This window comes from Oryzias latipes, chromosome 12 (assembly GCF_002234675.1).
Source record: "Oryzias latipes chromosome 12, ASM223467v1".
Classification (NCBI taxonomy): Eukaryota; Metazoa; Chordata; class Actinopteri; order Beloniformes; family Adrianichthyidae; genus Oryzias; species Oryzias latipes.
The window spans coordinates 13,284,408-13,305,312 of NC_019870.2; the positions used below are offsets into that span (position 1 = coordinate 13,284,408).

General features: G+C 39.4%; 1 protein-coding gene across 1 annotated transcript in view; it reads right to left on the minus strand.

The window, feature by feature from the left end:
* Positions 1 to 20,905, minus strand: part of LOC101163987 (bone morphogenetic protein receptor type-1B) — a 55,688-nt gene that overhangs the window by 1,199 nt on the left and 33,584 nt on the right. The window contains exons 4-13 of the mRNA XM_004074775.4: positions 17,718 to 17,917; positions 7,677 to 7,833; positions 6,103 to 6,205; positions 5,794 to 5,896; positions 3,597 to 3,690; positions 3,372 to 3,516; positions 2,029 to 2,221; positions 1,626 to 1,923; positions 1,371 to 1,546; positions 1,165 to 1,292 (exon numbers count right to left, since the gene is read on the minus strand). Coding sequence (XP_004074823.1) covers positions 1,165 to 1,292; positions 1,371 to 1,546; positions 1,626 to 1,923; positions 2,029 to 2,221; positions 3,372 to 3,516; positions 3,597 to 3,690; positions 5,794 to 5,896; positions 6,103 to 6,205; positions 7,677 to 7,833; positions 17,718 to 17,787 — 1,467 coding nt within the window. The 5' untranslated portion in view covers positions 17,788 to 17,917. The remainder of the gene's footprint in view (positions 1 to 1,164; positions 1,293 to 1,370; positions 1,547 to 1,625; positions 1,924 to 2,028; positions 2,222 to 3,371; positions 3,517 to 3,596; positions 3,691 to 5,793; positions 5,897 to 6,102; positions 6,206 to 7,676; positions 7,834 to 17,717; positions 17,918 to 20,905) is intronic.

Below are 20,905 nucleotides of genomic sequence, written 5' to 3' on the forward strand. Positions count from 1 at the left end.
TGGTAAATTAATTTTGTTTAAAGTCATCACCTTTCACAACAACAGGAAAAGTTTCACTGCCCATGAAAAGCTATTTTTTCTTCTTCAGAGAAAAATGTATAGTTTAATGTTATAAAATCCTGTCAGTCACATAGGAACTACTATTTTATGCAGTGTTTAAGCCACAACCTTTAAAACAGGTTAAAAGAGATTCAGCAGTTTTTTAAAATAAATCACCAAAGCTGCTTTTGGGGCTTCGTGGGTTTGACTCCCTTTAGATCGTCACTCATTAGAACTGAAATGTCTTTAGAGCAGAAATGATCTGTTTTACCACAAATGAAGAAGTTGTTGATGATATAAAAAAGCACACATTTAGATTCAATGTCACTTTTAGTGAAATATATTTCTTTCTACATTGTAAGGAAATTCTAAATGTTGAATATTAGGAGTTATTTCAGAATTCCCTCAATGGCAATTGTGTTGTTCTGTATATGAAGCAACACCTTTACATTTTAGAAAATATGTTATTGGTTTTAATAGACAGCAGAAGTAGTTCTCATTGCCAAATGATATTTAAATCTGACAGCAGTGGATTCAGTTTATTTTTCTTGAACAAAAGTTTGGTTGTGCAAGCTTTGTTTTCTCAGACTGAAGTTGGATGTTTCACTAAGCTCTTTTTTTGTTTTTATACAGCCTTGTGTGTTTGTAACTGACGTAAGCATTAGAAAGTGTGCGATGAAGTACAGTTTGGAAAATAGATGTGCTTCTTTCAAATTTAAAGATCTGCTTCAGATGAAAAATGCAGATAATGTCAGTGATGTGTAGCTACAGCTGAGGTTATTTGGCTCAAAACTGTAGTTTCTGTATTTCCAAAGAGGCACATTTTTAGGTTATTTTCCTTAATCTCCCTTAACAAAAAAACAGCTTCATACTAAACAGCAGGTTTAAACTTTTTTGCTGTTGAAAAACTAGTGTTCCACAGTAGGTGACTTTCATATTATGATCATATGATTGCAGTGTTCACAAAGGGGGGATAATTTCACCTAAAACTGCAAAAAAAAAAAAAAAAAAAAGAAGGTCCTGTTTACAAAGTATTTGTCTTCTTATGAATCTACCCTTTTTTAATTGCAATCATGCTAGTCAAGTTTAACAAACTAACCAAAAACATTCAAATAAGAATAGTACCTCATTGCTCCAATGATTAACAAATAAAGGTCTCTGCTTCTTTATGCAAACAACTTCTCTCATGTCCTCATAGGACGGGTCGGTGGGCACGAGGTCATAATAGGGCAGCTGATAATCCTCCACAATGCCTGCAGGAACAGTAGGATGAGTAACTTCTTATCACACATGTAAAATTATTCTGACACGGTTAAAGAAAGTCTTCTCACCCCCAGAGATGCAACGCCGGGCCATCTCCCAAAGGATAAGACCAAAGCTGTACATGTCAGCCATTATAAAAGACTGGAACGTAGTCCTGTTCAAGGTCTCGTCTAACACTTCAGGTGGCATGTAGCGCTTTGTTCCCACTCTCAAGTTAAGAGGGATGTCGACCTCATCTGTGTCACTGAAAGTCAGGATGAAAGCATATGACTTTGTGCTTCACAGCTTACAAAACCTGTCCCTCCATATAAATGAATCTGCACCTTTTGTACTTAACAGCGAGCCCCAAGTCTGCGATGCAGCAGGAGCCGTTCTTCTTGACCAGAATGTTTTTGCTCTTCAGGTCTCGGTGTGCGATGGCAGGCTTGCCCTGAGTGCCGTAGATCTCTGTGTGTAAGTGACAGAGGCCTGAGATAGAGGAGAAGGCCAGCTTGAGCAAAGCCATGACATCTAAGGTGTTAGACTTAAGGTAGTCATACAAGGATCCATTCTCATGGTAGTCTGTAATGAGGTACAGCTGAGTCCACGAGCCTGTTCCTTTAATATCGGCTGCTATGAACCCTGGGAACATGGATAACGAAAACACATGTTCAGTAATTCAACAATAAATACACATATTAGCTCCTCAATCTTATTAAAATATATTTTATCTTCTTGTGGCTTTACCCAGTATGTTGTCATGCCTCATCAGGAAGGTTTGATAGATCTCTGTCTCTCTGAACCAGCTTTCCTCCTCAGTGGTGAAGAAGACTTTCACAGCTACTTTCTCTTCCCTCCATTTTCCCATCCAGACTTCTCCATATCGCCCTTTCCCGATCTGTTTAACCATCTGAATCTGCCTGGCAATGGTGCGCTGAACCTGGTCAGAACATTTGGAAAAAAAGTTTATTCACTCCTAAAAGTTAAAGGCAAAGTTACAGCACATTAACATCCATGACGTAAAAAAAAATTTATCTGACAGATTTGAAAGACTAAATATTTTTAACTATGCCTCAGTTAAAAATTATCAGACTGGAGGCACTTTCTGGGCCAGAATAAAGTAGGAAACACTCTAGATTTGATTGTGCAGTAAATCAAATCATAGACTGATAAACTCACAAAATAATAAGACAACACATTCACCTTTAAGAATAAAGTAATGCAAAGAGTTGGGTGTGTGCAAAACTATATTCCACTAACTATGACATTGTGACATTTTGGGGTAACTGTAGGACTTAAAAATGTGTCTTAAGTTCTGTCTATTGGGTCAGTATTTATTCAAGCTCAACTTTATTGATCTCCATGGGAAATGATACTGATTACAGTAGCTATAAAGAATAAACAACTTGATTTGTTTCTTTTTTCCAAAATTTTTTATTAAAAATGTAAAAATAAATGCTTTACTAGAAATGTAAAAAGACATTGGTCCCTCGTATGTCACAGTTCACCTTTCACGGTCTTGTTGTTTGGCTTCTTTTTTTTCTCAATGCTTGTTTGCACGCTTTTTTTGTTCAGGCACTGTGCTCTGCATCCTGATTGGCTGTAGGCCTTGTCAATCAATCTCCTCTGTGCCATGTCTACTTTACAAAATGCATTCAGAGCTACATAAATCTTTGATCATAAGCAAATCTTTATAAAACTACTTTTTATTCTATAGAACTATGAACTTTGAGAATTTAAACAAGGGAGAAAAGTTTGAAAATGTTCATGCCTGTCTAAGAAAAGTGTAGAAAGTGTGTAGTGAGGAGTTTTACAGCCTTCAAACATCTGGTAAAGTTATTTTTAGAATGTCCCGCTATAAAAGAGGGACCACTGTGAAGGTAATGTACAGAAAATAACTAAATAAATGAGGCAAGTTGAATAACGCCCTCAAAGAGTAAATGCAATTGTTATTGTATGCAGTGAATTGGGTGCTCAGCTTGATTCCGTTACATAGCAGTACATAGACACTTTTATCCAAAGCAACACACAGACTGCTTTTTTGATGTTGATTGAATGCACTCAGTAAACATGTTTGTACGTTTTCTTACCAGCAGAGGGAGTCCTGACCCAGATCCTGACCCAATGCTGCGGGTATGCTCCATCAGGTCCTTCAGAGAATCTCCTGGCGGGATGTAAATCTCATCCTGGTCAAGATCTGCACTGTAGCGTGGTTGTGATGCCTGACGCTTATATCTGCAGCAGAGCATTGTGAGGTTAGATGAAAGAACACATGGAACTTTTGATGGTTAAAGAGCATAAGAGAAGTCTCTTACCTGAAGTAGCACAAGGCAATAATGACTAAGAGGATGCTGCAGAGTGTAACGGAAGTGAAGAGCGCAATGTACTGGATACTGCTGTTCATGAACTCTGGAAAATATAAGAAAAAGATCTTAGTTACAGTTTTTAAAGACCCACTTTGATGAAAATAAAGCTTTTGGTGTTATTTACATTTTCTTGTGTCAAGGATGATGATGGAGGACATATACAATGAAAACTAAGTTTAAAATTTCATTTTTGAGTATTTCTTTATTCAAATGGTTGTGAACCAGAGGCATACACAAAAAATGCCATTGGAAAAAGCTTGTAGCTGTGACATGGAACCTACTACGGCAGGGGTGTCAAACTCATTTTCACCGAGGGCCACATCAGCATAGCGGTTGTCCTTAACCCTTGTGCTATCCTAGGCACTTTAACATTGGGAGTTGGGTCATCTGGACCCACTAGACAGTGCGCTGAACCTTTTTTCTTCAATGATATGTGATCTGCACTGGTGTCCATGGATTACATGAAATCTTTCCACCTTTATCCACTTTTGTCATGGTAGGAATAACACGTCAAAGTAAGGGTGGGGTCATCTAAGATAGCACAAGGGTTAAAGGGCCAAAAAATAACTTATAGATGTAACTAAATGTTATGAAAAATAAATGTAACTACGTACTCAATGTTAAATAACTCGTCATTTATTTATTATAACTTTTTAAAGTGACAATTACAGTAGCATAGAAAACGTTTGTTTGCTTGTTACTCTAGCATAAATCCTTTTCAATTTGATTCTGTCAGGTTAGGTTATATGGACAGTGTTTAAGTCCTAATGCATAGTTACCCAATCCATGTTTCAAGTTTGATTCCCCCTAGATATGAATAAATACACATCAATTTTTATTTTTTATTTTAAGAAATAAAAAACTTTTATTTTCTTGTGGGCCACATGATATGACATGGCGGGCCACATTTGACCCGCGGGTCTTGAGGGTGACATGTGTACTACGGCAAGCCACAGGCTCCCTGCTCCACTCCATTCTGATGCATCCCATGTCAGACAAGTACATCAATGCACGTCTTCGTTTTCCTCGTCTGAGCTGCAATCTGGCTCAAAACTGTACGACTGGATAGCTCTAACATTGCTCGCCATTTTTGCTGCACCGCTAATGTTGTGAGGGGCTGTGAGCTAGCGTGAAAATGTATAAACACATGGATGATGGGAAGGGGAGACGGGCTCACCCTTTGCCAACAGAGGTGATTTAGTTCATTGTCATCTGCTTCAGTATTACTAGAACTTTCCTCAGCAGGGACATGCTCCTTCTCTCCAGTAGCCGTTATTCTGGCGTTTAGCCCCCGCTCTCACAACGTGTTATCGATCACCTCCCGTTCCTGAACCCCACATATCGCGTGTCGTCCTGACATCGCTACAGAAACCCCAGAGGCCGGCAGCAGCTGTGGGACTCTAGCCTTTCTGCCTCAGTCATGTCAATCAGACACACATACTCAGGTGCAAGATGGTGCTTCTCAGAGAGGAAGATAATGGTGCATTCCTCAGAACAGGTCTGAACACTGCAAGGATGTAACTTACTATGATGATAACCTGATTTTGCATTCTTAATTGATGAATCACGATTGAAAAACAGTAACATTTTACTAAAACAACTATTTCTGCTTGCAATAGCATCCTCAGATGACCCAGACATTTTGGGTTAGTGATATAAATGTTGGTGTCATGCAATGAAAACAACTGAAATATTTTAAACCTCTGCAAGGACTTAACAAATTGGTCTGTTGTTTCTTTATCTTTTTTTGCCAAAGGTCAAACCCAAGTTTCCGTGGTTGTGCAGAAGTGCAGCTGCGAGGTGAAAAAGAAAGAATGTGCATGTGTCAGTTTGTTGTGGATGGACAGATATCTCACATCCGTCCTGAAGCGAGAAACTCAAGCACACCCCTGGGACAGGAGGTCCTTTTCATTAGAGAGTGAGAGAACAAGCCAAGTCTGCAAGCTCTGCTTCACCTGCCTCTCTCCTTCAGCTGACCCCCCATCCCACCCCCCTCCCCAAGCAGCGTGGACCACTTCACTGCAGAACACCACTGTGGTTTGTAGCACTTTAAACTGTCATTCCCCATCACAGACGAGCCCTGAATGAGCTCGCTACTTGAAGCTACTTAGAGTTGGACAGGATTTCAGGATGTGGATGAAGCTACCTGATGTCACAAGCGGGGGGAGCGTTGGGTGGAGGTCTCGGTTGCAGTAGTCCTGATTCGTGCAGCATTCCAGCTTTCTCCACAAGCGCGCACTCCATGAATCCTTGAGCATAAAAAAAGAACGACGTGACCGTTTTTCGCTTTTCTGGCACTGATGAAGATAGATGGATAATTCATATTTACAGGCCTTTAAAAACACTCTTTTGCAACTCATAAGATAAGCCTGATTTAAACAGGGACCATAAAAAGCTGCAGGTCAGGTCATAAGAACTTTACAGCACCTCGTGAAGATGACTGAAACAGACTTACTCTGCACTGGAACTCGGAGCCGGCCAGCGATAAACAACCTGCTGTCAGCACGACTTGACCCACCTCCTCCTCCGTAACCATGGTGAAGCAGAAGCCGTTAGTCCTGGAAAAATATGCATAAAACCGCCATGTAAATCATCAAAGTCTGCAGCTTTGTCACTTGATGTTTACAAGGGATTCTTTGTATGGAATGAATCATTTCAAACAGACATATTTAACTCCACTATACAAACATTTACACAAAAACCCTTGCCTTTCATATTTATAAGGGCTTCTAGCCTCCAAGTATTTAGACGTCCAAGTGTTTGAACAGCTAATGAGTGTAGGGATACTTGTCTTGATAAATAGCTCCTTTAGGGCAAGGCAAAACCAAAAGCATTCACAGTGTTTAGCTTTGCAATATCAAAGTGGATTTACATTGTTCTGATTTTTTAGCTATATTAATATTAAAGTCCCACTCTGTTCATCTTTTGATCCAGACTAAAAGTGTTCCAAGTGGTCTTTTAATTATGATTATGCAGTTTTTGGCCAGAATAAAAAAAACTGTGTTGTTTTCTAGAACGTACTTTCTGCAGAGTGTCAGGGGTTCATTAGAAATTCGCCTCTAGGTTGTGGGAAGGACTGCTAGTGCGTAGAAGGCCCGCCCCCACTTTACATCGTCCATCTAATTAAACTCTCTCCCCCTTTCTTACAGCCACTCACAACCCCAACCTAAGATTATTGGTGCAACAAAAATGGCAAGCAATATTAGGCCTATAGCCAGCCATACAGTTTAGAGCCAGATCCCAACTCAGACTAGGAAAACAAAGCTGTGCATGGATGAATTTGTCTTCAAGTGGATGCATCAGAATGGAGCAGAGCAGGGACAATGCATGTTCCCATAGTAGCATCTACATTACACCTACAAGCTTTTTGGAACATGTTAAATGCCATTTTCATTCAAGTGGATCTTTAGAAAACTTGTTCAAAACCAGAAGTGATGGAAATTAGTTGAAAAGTAACTTTCAAAACCATAAAGGAAGTTTCTTTATTAGTTTTTATGAACAGAAAGGGAGCTTTAAACTAGAACTTTTACATAATTGTTGCACTAAATGACTTTTATAATCAAAGGACTTTACCAAATCTTGATCTACATTTGTGAAACAATATTGATGTTTTTTAAATGCATAGGTTTGGTTTCATTTTTTGTAAACTTCAGGAAAGTTTTACAGTATCACATATCAGGAAAAAGTGACATAACTTGCAGTAAAATCCGCAGAGACTGATCAAATCTGCATTCCGTTCTGCAGAAATGAGATTTTTATATGGTACATGTGCAATGCATTTATTTCAACTTTAAAACAGTCACAGAAATGGACAAACTAACACCAGCGTTAATGAGCTGCTTCTCTGGAGATTACCATTAATAAATTCAGCTAAAGCTAATATTGGTGAACTGATCGGGGGACTGAAAGTCTCTGGGCTATTTCTCTAGAACGGTTATTCATTTCGCTTTCCGATGGCATCAGCTCTGAGCTATTTCATAGTGTGGGTGTGGATGTGTTCTGTACGCAGGTGTGTGTACTCCACCGTACATGCAAGTGTTGTTGACAGAGCCTTCGGGGCACTGCGGGTAGCAGTGGCACCGCAGCGTGTTCTGAACCGAGGCGGTGGCTGTGCTGCTCTCCTCCGCCCTTCGCTCTGATCCATCCTTCCATCCGCTCTTCAGGAGCATGGTCTCCAACATGTTGGCTGTATGGAGAGATGCCACCACAGACTTTAACATGAGGTGAGGTCAGAAAATCCAAAAGTAGCACCAAGTCTAGAACCCGAATCATGAAGTCTTTATTTTTTTTTGTTGTTGTTTTTTGCGCTGCATGTATGGATGTAACATCAAATTTCTGTTAAAGTCTTTAGGTGTGATTTCTATCCATTTTAAGAACCCATTAAATCCCTTTTGAGGTCACCAGGTACCAGCTACTGTCAGGTAAAGGTGAGGTACACCCTGGAGAAGTCACCAGTCTGTTGCAGGGTCACACACTCACATGCACACCTAGCAATTTATAGTCAATTTAAATTCACCAATTGACCTATGAAGCCTGTTTTTGGACTGTGGGAGGAAGCTGGAGTGTCGCCCTTCAGGTCTCATTTAAAAATGGTATTTGAAAGTATCTAAATTTGGTAAAAATGCTTCAATTGAAATATGGAGTTACTTAACTCTGAGAGAATATCACATTTAACATAAATGCATGAATAATTCTTTCGGGTAATGAGTGGTTTTAGGGTAAAATAAGAAAGGAGAATAAAAAAGCCTGACTGATCTTTCAATATAACTCTGTGTTCTTTCAGCCTGATCTGTGTTGCTGTTTCTGCCAGAGGGGAAGTTAGCGGACAAGCTCAAATCCTCCCTCATACAGCCTTGATTTTGGTAACAATTTGACCCTTCTGCAAGCATCACAAACCAAAAAAAGAAAAAACTTTCCACGGGTAGAAATTTACCAGGCAGTTTATCCGAGATAGCCATGTTTTATTTTAACTTTTATTTTAACAGTTTATAGTGATGTTAGGAAAGAGGACTGGGGCAGGTCGTTTTGGAGAGAAATGGACTAGGAAGGCTGACATCTTTGGCTCCATAGCCTTTGTGTGTAATGTGTCATTTTAAAGGTTTAAACAGCTCTTTTTCAAACAAATCAAATTATATCAAAAAAATATTTACAATAAAACACCTTTTGTTTTACTTATACTGAATTTCTGCAACTTTTTGGATATCCAAACCAAGACTTAAAGCCTTTGGTGACAGATCCAAGTTACAGGGGTAGTCTAAATAGTTTCACTTAGGCCTGTAATGTCCGTGATAGTTACACTTCAACTGTTAGAGACAAAATGTGTAGGAAAAAAATATATATATTTTATCATTTTTAAAGAATTTAATTGCATAATGGTGCAGAAAATATGTGCGTGGCCAGTGACAAACGTTCACTTCAATACTAATGTAACCGTGGTCAATTGTTTTTACCAGGTTTGTACATTGACTGTATATGAGAACTGGACCGAATGAGTGTGAAGTTACCCATAGAAGATGACTGAACATTTCTATGGTAACCACGCTCACCAATCAAGAGTGAGTTTGTTGGAAGTCCACACTGAAGCTACTTAAAAGCGGCTCAAGAGAATCTATCAATCAAACATATTGAATGTACGATGCAAGACTAAGCTTACTGAGGAATCTGATAGGTCAGTTTATAACTTAAATAACTGGCAGTACAGTAAGAATATCATACAACAAATTAGGATTAACAAGAACATGTTAAAAAGGTAGCAGATCAAGAAAGGTTTTTTTCTGACAAATAAAATGCCTGGCTAATTTATTATTTCTCTATAGGAGTCTATGGGATTTTGGAGCCAGCAGGTACTTCCTGTTTAGAATGTGTGTGTGTGTGTGTGGGGGGGGGGGGGGGTCACTCAGTCCAGTTATCATGTACAAACAATTGGTTTCCACACCACAGCTGCTATTTTGGTCCATAAGCCCACGTAGATCTACTCAAAAGTTGTGATGTTTTGAAGCTGTCACTGGGGAATACGGAGTGGGGGCCGGTTTAGCTCGTGCTGGTTTGCGGGGCCTTCCGTCCGTGTGACCAGGGTTCGATTCCGGGCTGCTCCCTATTCCCTTCTCTGCTGCTGTGCCGGTCCCAAGCCCGGTTGGATTGAGAGGGTTGGGTCAGGAAGGGCCTCCAGCGTAAAACATTGCCAAGTTAACCATGCGACTCATACTCGTGGGAGGGTTGTTTCGCTGTGCAAACCATGATGGGTAAAGCCGAAAGTGAAAGAAGACTGGGGAATACGGAGTGGATTGAGGAACAGAATCCTCCTTTGGATCATCCAGATGGTATCTGGTAAACTCAACACATTGTGTTGGCTTAAGCAGGGGGACTTTCAACACAGCTGGATTTACTAACAGTAACCTTTGTTACTGCTGTCATTGACCAGTTTCCCCAATGGGGTCCTGGGTTGTTTCCTCACTGTTTTTAAGATCACTTGAACCCCCCACCAGGTGAAATCTGAGCCCCAGGTGGACGGAGATTGTCAGGGATCTTGAATTTATTCCATTTTAAAATATTTAGTCTAACAATTGATCTCGTTTCACCAATTGCTTGTTCAACAGAAAAACTTTTTATACCACCTCGTTAGGCTCCTAATAACTAATTATAAATAATGAAAACCAATGCTAAAAGTGCTAAAGTAGACAAGTAAGTGGGGAGATTGTTGTTTTGAGGAAATATTTTATGAAAAAAACAATTTTACAAGACAAATCTGTTTATAAGTGTCTAAAGTCAGAAAAAAGGAATAACGTGATCTGATGTCCCTTCTGCATCCAAACTGACCTTTTTACATACAGCATATTTCAAACCATGCAAAAAATAAAAGCCTTTTTTTGCATTTCAAAACAAAATTTGTATAATTCTAAAAATGAATCATAATTTTAACATTTGCAAAGGCTTCACAGTCAGTGCCAAGAAACTATACTTAACAATAATTAACAATATTAAAATATGGCTTTAGGAATAGATATTTTAAAAGACCTGGACATGTTGATATAGACATAGCCTCCTTTTTTTTGACATGCGTTTACCCACCTGAGTAATCACACACATGCTCCCCCCCCCCCCCCCCCCCCCCCCTCATTCTTTTCTTATGTCCAACCTATTCTGACACAAATTTGCTGTGTCTGCGAAGTGCCACGCTCAAGGTCATCCTGAAATCGGATCTGCAACCCCCACGCATTCCACAGGCTTCTCCTCAGCACCGACACAATTCACTCCCAAACAGACACACACACCCCTTTCGGGAAATCCAGAGTCTGTCATGTTGGTGAATATCACCACCTGCAGAACAATCAAAACTCCTTCAAAATCCAAACTTCTCAGTGATTCCAGGTCCTCTATAATGGAGGCTGTTTTCTCTCTCTTCAACAATAATCAAATAGAATTGCTGGACTTTTGTTGGAGTCACAATATAAGCACCATAAACACTGTTGAGTTATGGGGGGAATTTCATGTGCACTTGGTTCCTGGACACCTTCAGGTTGCAGCAAGAAGACTGATTATGTAACTGTGTGGTTCGATCTGTGGCCTTTTGTTCTGGACACTTTTAACTTACAACCCTTCATTTAACAATTGGGCAAGGGCGGTGAGCCAAATATTCAGTGAAGGTCTCATGCCCAAAGCATCGGTTTCTGCCGGGGATTACCGGTACTTCATTGTGAGGAAACCTGAAGAGATAAAATCGAAGGTACAGACCACCATTGAAGTACTTTGGTACCTTGATGGTGTTATAAAGTGCTATATAAAGTTTCAATCATTCAAACTGTGAGACTTCTTTATCATTACAACATGGCTCAGGTCAACATTGACATTGAATAGAAAACCTCTTCATAAGAACTTTTAGATAAACTTTGTAATTAAATATATTATGATGTTTAACTAAAATATCTCATCAACATAAACATATGATAAATCCTACCTTACATCAACTGATTTGATAGGAAAAATGTACTTTTAAACAGTAACAAGTCATGAATTCAAAATCTAACACATCTGAAAAAAAAAATTGCTGGTTTCAAATAATTTCACACTCATAGCAGCAGTAGGAGGCTTTGCGAAAATATTTGCTAAAACATTTGCTCTGAAACCGCCACAGGTCAGATTTATCCTCTTCTAGAAGTTTAAATTTAGGACCTGCTGTAAATATGCATCCCTGCCAAAAAATTGTAACTCTGGGATCTTTTTAAACATTATCACTTCACATTACAACCACCCAGCCGATACAAACTTAAATATAATAATCTATAATTTACATTCCAGGTAAATTCTTAATTCTGGATCAAGGCACACTGACCTCCAAAGGACTTTTGTTCTTTACGGACATCACACGTGAAAACTCCGACGTTGTTTTTACTGTTTCACTGAGGTTCCTCCCCACCATCCTTCAAAGACCAGCTTTTTTTTTCTCTGTGAGAACCTGGGCTAATGTGTTGGGAACAGACAGTTCTCAAGAAAAAGTCAGTCAATTATGTTCCCACAGCTCCATGAAAGAGGACAACATTTTTATTTTATTAAAACAAATTTTACTTTAGTCTGATAACACTGGTAGACTTGAGTTCTATTTGATTTTATCATCTCTAAGGATGTATTCCGACTGGAAAAATCAGTTGGTCCGGACCCAGTCTTGAACCTGCCGTTTGGTCTGTCTTCATTTATTCATTCATTTATGTAAAAAAACAAAACAGTTTTTACTGATACAGATGAAAAACCTTCATGAGAACCAAAGCATTCATAAAGGATGTCAACTCATCTGCAGCACATGAAGGGAAACGAGAGATAAATTATTCCAGGTGGCCACTATAAACCATGTCCTCAAAGAAGGCATCTTCTCTGGTGCTTCCATACTGCCCTCTGACCCGGAGAGGGTCACACACAACCTGCAGAGGGGCCATGCATCCTCCTGCACCCTACTATCCCACCCTCATTCCTAAAAGCCCCTATAGGCTTCAAAGGCCTCTGCCACATGACACACTTACACATGTGCACATGCACGTCTCAAGAACGCATTCCACAGCATCCCCTCTGTCTCTGGTGCACCATCTGCAGTTTGCATCAAACAGGTTCTGCTTTACCTGCTGTGACCGAGCTGTCTTTGTGAGGAGAGAGCACCGAGACCGTGAAGTTTCCACTAACTGAATTCACAACATATTTACCCAAAGAAATCTCCCAAACTTTGAACCTTCTCCTAACTGGTCTACAATTTTCCTCCTTGAGAAAGTAAATGTAACACATGAGTGTAAATCCAGCACAGGGCTGTTAAATCCACAGAATTCTCAGACACAAACGGATGCTTTCAGAGATGCAGATAAGCGCTGACCTCCTACTGACCTCTTCATTCAGCTTTGACAGAAACAAGGGAAGAGTGCAAAAAAAAGGATTAAAAAAAAGTGTAATAACCTTGTAAATCTGGCTCCGTCTAATTTCTGTAAAGCCCACTTAAGTCAGAGCGTATAGTCGTGTCTTTCTTAAATAAGATTCCGCAGTCCAAGTTCTTCGATATAGATGTTTACTTTCAAAATAGGCTGTGACAAAAAAACGTGAATTATGGACCAAACATATAAGCATGTCATAAGGACGTTAAAGTATGGTCAAAAACTAGTGAGCTCTCTCCGCTCTATAGTTTCACTAAGCTAACTAAACAATGCACATCAGCTGCCTCATGCATCTCAGCCAATACAACCGCTGGGCTCCTAAATGTACCTATTCTTTTATCAAATCCATTACAAACGTCATAGAATGTTTAAATGGCTCTAACAAATGTGTTTGGATAAAAAAATGTCTTTATGGGTTAAGGGGCCTCATCTGGTTCTGAGCCGATTGCTGGTTGCAGCAGGTCCTTTTGTTTTTCCATTTTACCTCCTTTGTTTCCATCTTTTTTGGATCCAAATGGCAAAATATCTGTAAAAATTATTATTTTTATATCTATGTCCTAAAATTTTGTTCCAAATGCTCTTTTGTCATTGCAACATTGCAATTTCTCCACTGTGGAAATAATAAAGTTGTTTTTTTTATTAATGGCTATTTTATTCCAAAAATGTTTCACAAACAAGTCAAATGATCATGAATATCCGGTATTTAAGTACATAAAATTAGGAATGAATTTAATTTAAAATCAAAAACTTAATTTAAAGGTTAATTTTAAATTGTTTTAGAAGTCATTCTGTGTTATAGGAAGGAAATGCTGGTGTTGAGAAAGTGTAAAAGGCAGTGGTTTCTGCACAGCAGCTGTAAGAAAACAAGCCTGGAAAATCTGTTGAAACTCCCAAATACAGCGATGGACAGGTGTGTTTGAGCTCTGTGCATGGGACTCAACAAACAACCTTGAACCTGTCTTCTCAGATGTTTCTTTTGAACCTTGCCTGCCCACAATTCCCATCAATGCATCTGGCTACTCTCCTATCTGTCCATGTGGTCTGGACTTACCGGAAAAAAGCCACAAAAAATGAGCAAAGCAGGAGTTCATTACAGAAATATTGAGAAACTGCAGCCATAGCACCACCACAATATGTCACTTTACCCCAACGTTAATGGCTCTATTTAAAAAGTGAGCAGATGCCTCTGCTATTAACTCAAAGATGGCGATTTTCTGAGACATAAATAAGGATATATGATATGAAACTGCCTCCTTAAGCAAAACTCTAAAGCTCCTAAACTATGTGTTTAGAATGAAGAGCCTAACTTGGAATATTCTTTGAACTTCCTTGAAATTTTCTGTCAGCCTCAAGTAGCACTTCATTTTGTTCCTGCGGTGGCTCCTGACTGGCTCTGGCCAGCCTTTGACCTGCCAGTCTTCAAGTGATTCATAGGGTCAGTGACAAGGCGTGACACACAGCTGAAACACAAGCGCGTCTCCATATCCCCAACACCGGTTAAATTCCCCGAATCTTTCAGGCTGCCCAGGCTGACAGGAACTCAAACACAAACTGACGAGCAACCATATATTTTTTTGGCCGTGGTGTGTGAAGCAGTCGCAAGTATTTATGTGTGTCTTACCTGGTGCAGACCACTGTCACAGAGCACTCAATCAAAACTGGACCAAGAAGAGTTTTCCATTCTTAACAGTTAGTTGGTTTTAATATTTAGTTTGAATGAACACTTATTAGTTGTAAAAAAAAAATAATAATAATGTGTCCATTATTCGTTCATTTCTCATTCATACTTGGTGATGACAGAGGTGTAGCTGCCAGTTCGCGCCTACGAACCGGAGCCACACTGGAGGTAAAGACGGTGAAGTGTCTTGCCCAAGGACACTACGACAGTTTACTGGGGGGAGCGGGGATTGAACCAACGACCCTTCGATGGTTAGCCAACCTGCTCGACTGCTTGAGCCACCCTAACAAACTCTGGATTGGGTGAAGTGGCACTGGCTCAGCTAGTAACCTCCACCCCCAGGGGCCTGCACATGGACGGGTAACCAAGAAATCAATCACATGTCAAGTGCTTTAGACAATTTAAAGTTGGTTTTTTTGGGTTTTTATACTGTTAAACTTATGTTACTCTCTATTTTAGAATCATATATAAAGCTGTAAAACACAGCAGAAAATTTTAGATTTAAAAATCAATTTTTTTAAGGTTTGTACAGAGTATTTACTGTTTGAGATTGCAGAAAGCATCTCTAAACTCTCCAATCTAACAAAACAGAGGAATGTGCAGCACGTGTGTAGCTACAATACAAACACAGACAGTTTCTGCTCCAAGGCCTAACCGCTGGAGCTGCACATCTGCCCCGGGATCAAATTTTGTGAAGAGGATCTGTATCCACATCCTGACAGGAAACAGCTCACAGAGGACTGAAGAAGCCCAGTTTGATCAGAGACCAAATGCTGCTGGTGTTTAAGGTTGGAGCACTTCATCTCAGCACTCTCAGACCTCACTCAGCATTTTGTGAATCAGTGAATCAACTGTGCACCGAAGATGTTAAAATGTTGCATGTCTAAGCTAAGAATCGAAATTTCTCTTTCATCCCATCCTGTGGTATTTAAATTGCCTCAGAGAATGCTATTGTCCTAATAGATGGAAACAAAATACCTTTAGGACTTTTACAAAGCTAAACAAACATTCATATGAAGTAAGTAATAAACGAGGTTCATTGTTTAAACCCATTACATTTTTCTGACTTGAAATTAATTCTATATTGGCTGAAATCTCAGAATTTCCTGTTTGTTGAAACAACCCAGTCTACTTGGGCAACTCCAGCAGCCTGTAGAAACAGGTGGCAATTTGGCTGTCCAGCTCAGATTTATGGACAACCCCATATGTTTAACCCATTTAAGTGACTTTAGAAATAGCAGTTCACAAAAGACAGCTTTAGCACAATATCTTTAAATGCTAAGTTGCTAATAGCTTCATTCATTTATCGGTTTTTAGTCTGCACAGAAAGAAAAACATCAACTGATTTTTTACTGCTACTTCTGCAAGAATACATTTTTGTGTGTATATATATATATTTACACACACATACACACACACACACACATATATATATATATATATACACACATTTATACATAGGGTGGGGTTGCTAATGACAATCAAACAAACTGTTAGGTTGGTCTGTTGGAAAGAGTAAAGGAAATTCTTTAAAGGAGCTTTCATGAGTAGATGAAGTATTTCAGGACCAAGTGTGAAAGTTACATTTAGCTCTGAGCCACACACACGATTTGAGATTTTTACAGCTGGTCTCTAGTTTTGACAAAACTTCAATACAGCATGGCTTTGTGTAAAATTAACATTAAAAATGACCTTGTGTCTCTAATTACAAATAGTTGTTTTCAACAATCTTACTTAGTAGAGATTTTAAACTTCAACGAATGTGTGAGGAAGAGAGAATTAAAAAAGCATTGATGATTTTTTTAGAACAATGTAAAAAAAACATCTTAAGGTAATTACACAAAAATCAAGACAAAATTTTCCCTTTTTTTTCTTTTGTGTGTGCTTGCTGAAAATGTTCATTTTCATGGATGAAATGCTCTTATGACCTAAAGTTGTTTATGTTGCAATACTGACAAACAAAAACGCCAACCTCTCAATGAAATGGGAAACAGGCTACTGTTTCAGATTAAACCGACGAGATGTACTGCTAAAGGCTGACATGGTATTCAATGAGTCACACATTCATGCTATATAAATAATCAGCAGTGTCAGTTTGATATTTTACTCTTACAGGTAACTAGAAAATTAAAAATTAAGCACTATTGGCCAAAATACTTTAGATTAAAAGTTGTTGAATTAAATTATGCATATTTCTAATCCTTCTTAAATATTTGGATCACTTCCAGTCGATAGCTGCCAATTTGGAATTTTGAACGAATCATTTGTTTTGTAGACATGCTTTTTTATAATATATTCTCTAAAAGTAAAGACCAATAGCAAAGGGTTTTTTATTTTATCGTTATGCAGACTGAACAAATAACTAAGAAAATACAATAATACTTTTCATATTATCTTAATTATCTTTATATAAATATATATTTATTTCTTTTTATTATTTTTTTTAGACCAAGTATTTTGAGGTTTTGCAGTTTGGTGCCACAAAAGTTTAGTTGTAGACACATTTAAAATCAAAACAAAAACTACCACTCAGATACTATACCAGACCCTTATATCTAATTTAACAGGAACAAAGCACTATATGCCGAGGGTGGGAGCTTGCTGACCCTCCCAGCCTTGCAATAACCTCACAGGGCACTGCAACACTATTGGCATTCATCGTAAAGGACAACTGGCTGTCCATCTTCAAACAATTCAAAACATGAACTGAGGTCTGCTGTCGGGGGTTTGGGGAGGGAGAGGACTGGGCAGATAAATGCACAACAGTTCTCATGGTATCCCCTGTGGAGATCTTAGGAACTTTTGTTCATCTTAAATACCAGAGGCCACAAAAACAGGAAAATACAACCTTACAGAAGGAATAATCAACCGTGTTATGTTATGATAGCACAAGACGAGTGTCGTCTCTTCTCTCAAAGTACAGTATTTTGTTAAGTGAATGCTGAGTTGATTCTTGAACAGGCTGCTGTTCAGCTCGGTACTCACCATCAGAACTACAGCTCAGCGATGCAAGCCCGGTAACCAGGAGAACTGCAAGCCGGGTCAACAGCAACATCACGCCAACTTCCTTCAAATCTCCGAGCCAGCCTGTGCAGTAAAGCTGGGATGTCTTCCCTTGCAGTTCTCCCTCTCTGCACTTGCAGCAACTTCCCACACTCCCTGCAGCTCCAATGCACACTGACAGCCTGGGAGAGACAGACATGAAGAAAGAAGAGGGGGGACAAAGGAGTGGGGGGAGGAGGGTGTTACTTGGTTGGTCTCTCCCTTTGCTATTCGTCCAGTCGTTTCTGTGATCGCCTCACCACAGAGGGAACAGCTGAGTTTATCCACACTTGCCCTCTATGTGTGTTCTATCAAAGGCACAATCATAGACTGTTACAGTCACTCCCACACAGAAATAAATATATAAGTTAACTTTAAAGACGTAGTCCAATGAAAATTGTGTTTTTAATGGTTGTAACATGTTCTTGTGGCATTTTTCTCATAACGGAGGATATATATAATGAAAATTAAGCTTAAAATTGCATTTTAGTATTTTTTTATTTAAAAATGTTGTAAATCAGGAGCAGACGAGACAAACGTGGTTTAAAAACGTTTGCAGTAGTGTAAGTGCTACAATCAGCAGGCCACAAGCTCGCTGCTCTTTTCCATTCCAATGTATCCACTTGCAGACAAATAGATCCAAGTACATCTTTGTTTACCCTTTCTGAGCTGGCATCTGGCTCCTAACTACATGGCTGGATAACTCAGATATTGCTTGCCATTTTTCTTGCACCAATAATGTTGAGTTAATGTTGTGAGGGGCTGTAAGCTAGTGGGAGAGAGCGTAATCAAAGGGATGATGGAAATAAGGGAAGGCTTACTCCATGCAAACCGTCCCACCTACAACTTAGAGGTGAATTTCTGATGAATTCCTGCCACCTTGCAAAACCTTCTTCTCTTCTTCTTCTTTAGCAGTCCGTCGATGTCGACGATGACGCGGGGAGGAGCTTGTGCCTATGGCATATGTGGGAGGACATCCCAATTGCTGTCTTGAATGTCCTGTCGCAGACCTGCCGGTGTGCCTTCACTCCATCGCCACAGGGCTTTTCCACTCCTCTCCTAGCTTGGGCACTTATAGGAATTAGTAGCTTGCTCATAGTACCCTCTCCGTTGGTAGCAAAAGTACAGAGGCAAGGACAAACCAACACAGTCTGCACACATGCACCCAACTGCATCCGATGGCTGGAGCAGACCTGGATCAGGTTCTGCAACACCCTTGGTAGCCGCGTCGGCACTGCGGTGCTGGCTCATCCGCTGTCTAGCCGTTGGGATTTGCACCCTCTTCCGCCATTGTACACCGTTGGCTAGACTTTTTGTTTCAGCTGTAACCCTAGGTGGGGGGGCAAGAGGGTGCTATCACTTGCCCAAGGTGAACCCTCAGACTAGTGGAGGGAAGGAGGTGTCTTGCTTCTCCATTCTAGACTGGCTCCAAGCAACAAGCAACATCTAGCCACATCTAGCCACTGCCCTTGCAAAACCTACGTCCCAGAAAAAGTCACAGGTTTTTTGATTTTGGTAAAAAAAAAATAAAACGGCATAATCATAACTGAAAGACCACTTACATTAGATCAAAAGATGAATGGAGTGGGATTTAAACCAGATTTTAGCTAGCTTTCAGGAAGTTTTTAGAGATAAACAAGGATATCTGCTCAATATCTACTTGTAACATGTTTTAGAATGTTTAATTCATTTAGGGATATTACAGTGTTGCCTGCATGCTTGGTGTGCAATAAACTATGTCTTCATATCATCTTCCTTTATAGAAACAGAGGTCTACAGAGTTCTACAAAGAAAAAACATAAAAAAATGATAAAAAGGAAACCTCTTGGTCTGTATGTTCAGACACATTGACTTTGTTTACATTCAGCGTTTTTTATGAAGATCCTAGTTCCATGTAAAAAATATGGGGTTTATGAACAATTAGATAGGAACAAACGTCACCGAATTCTGGAAACAACTGTGTTTCTATTAAGAAAAATGACCATTGCCTCATTCATGCTAAGGTATAGTAGTTTTTTTTTTCTTTTCGCATTGCAGTTTAACTCATATTTAGGAGAGGCAAAGACCCCATGTTTTGCCCAAATCTCCTAGAAGAGTTTTATACACATACTTTTTTTTTATAAAGTTCACAAATGCAGCTTGGAATGAAATATAATCTATAGCAGCCATGCCATGAGATAGGAAAGGGATGGGAAATGTAGAAAAATCTGAAAACTAAAGAAAAAAATCTGTTACAAAAGATTCTTTTTTGGCCGAGTGCCTGAAACAAGGACAGACCAGAAAGATAAGAAAAGCTTCAAGGAGGAAACCAACTGGTTCCAGTAATCCTCCCACTATCATATATTGATAATTATCTGTGCCTCCAAAAAGCCAATATTCCCACCAAACATCACACAGCTAACCCTTTCCCTACACCAGGAATATAACACCGGTGGAGCCCAAACAGCTCAGTGTGAAGGAGTCAACTTTTACCTCATGGAAAGAGTCAATACACAAAGTGCCCTCATTATTGTGCATTTTTATTTATTTAAAAAAAAACAACCTCTACAAGCTTGGAAATTCAGAATAAAGTTAAAGAATGTAATGTGTATTCCAAATGTAACCCTACAGCAGAGAAGCTAATCAGAAAAGGTGTTTACATGGTAATGTTATATACAGGTTATGAATGAAGGAAGTCCAGACCTTTGGCATGCATTGTGTCTATGTCGGTAAAATTAAAGCTGGTAACACAGGTGATCTGTGAAATATCCAAACTGCAGTTGTTTAATTGTTCATGTGAGCCTGTGGGAATACGGAGAGAAAACACGAACGAACGCTTTTTCTGCGCCGCAGCAGGGAATGAGGCCATCCTACATTAGGTGATTAGAGGTGATTAGAGCTCACACTTCCAGGCACCAGCTCTGCTTTGCCCTTAATCTGGCACACACACACATGAAAACATGAAAAACCAAGAAGAACACGACTACGTTTCAAGGGTGCATTCCACAGATTTGTGTCACAAAAGTGAGTTATTACTAAGATTACTTTAAGTCTGTCTAATTTTCACACACAAATCATCAACAACTATGTCCAAGACAAATCTCTTAATCACACAATTTACAATATGCAACTGTTACCTTGAAAAGGAGCTC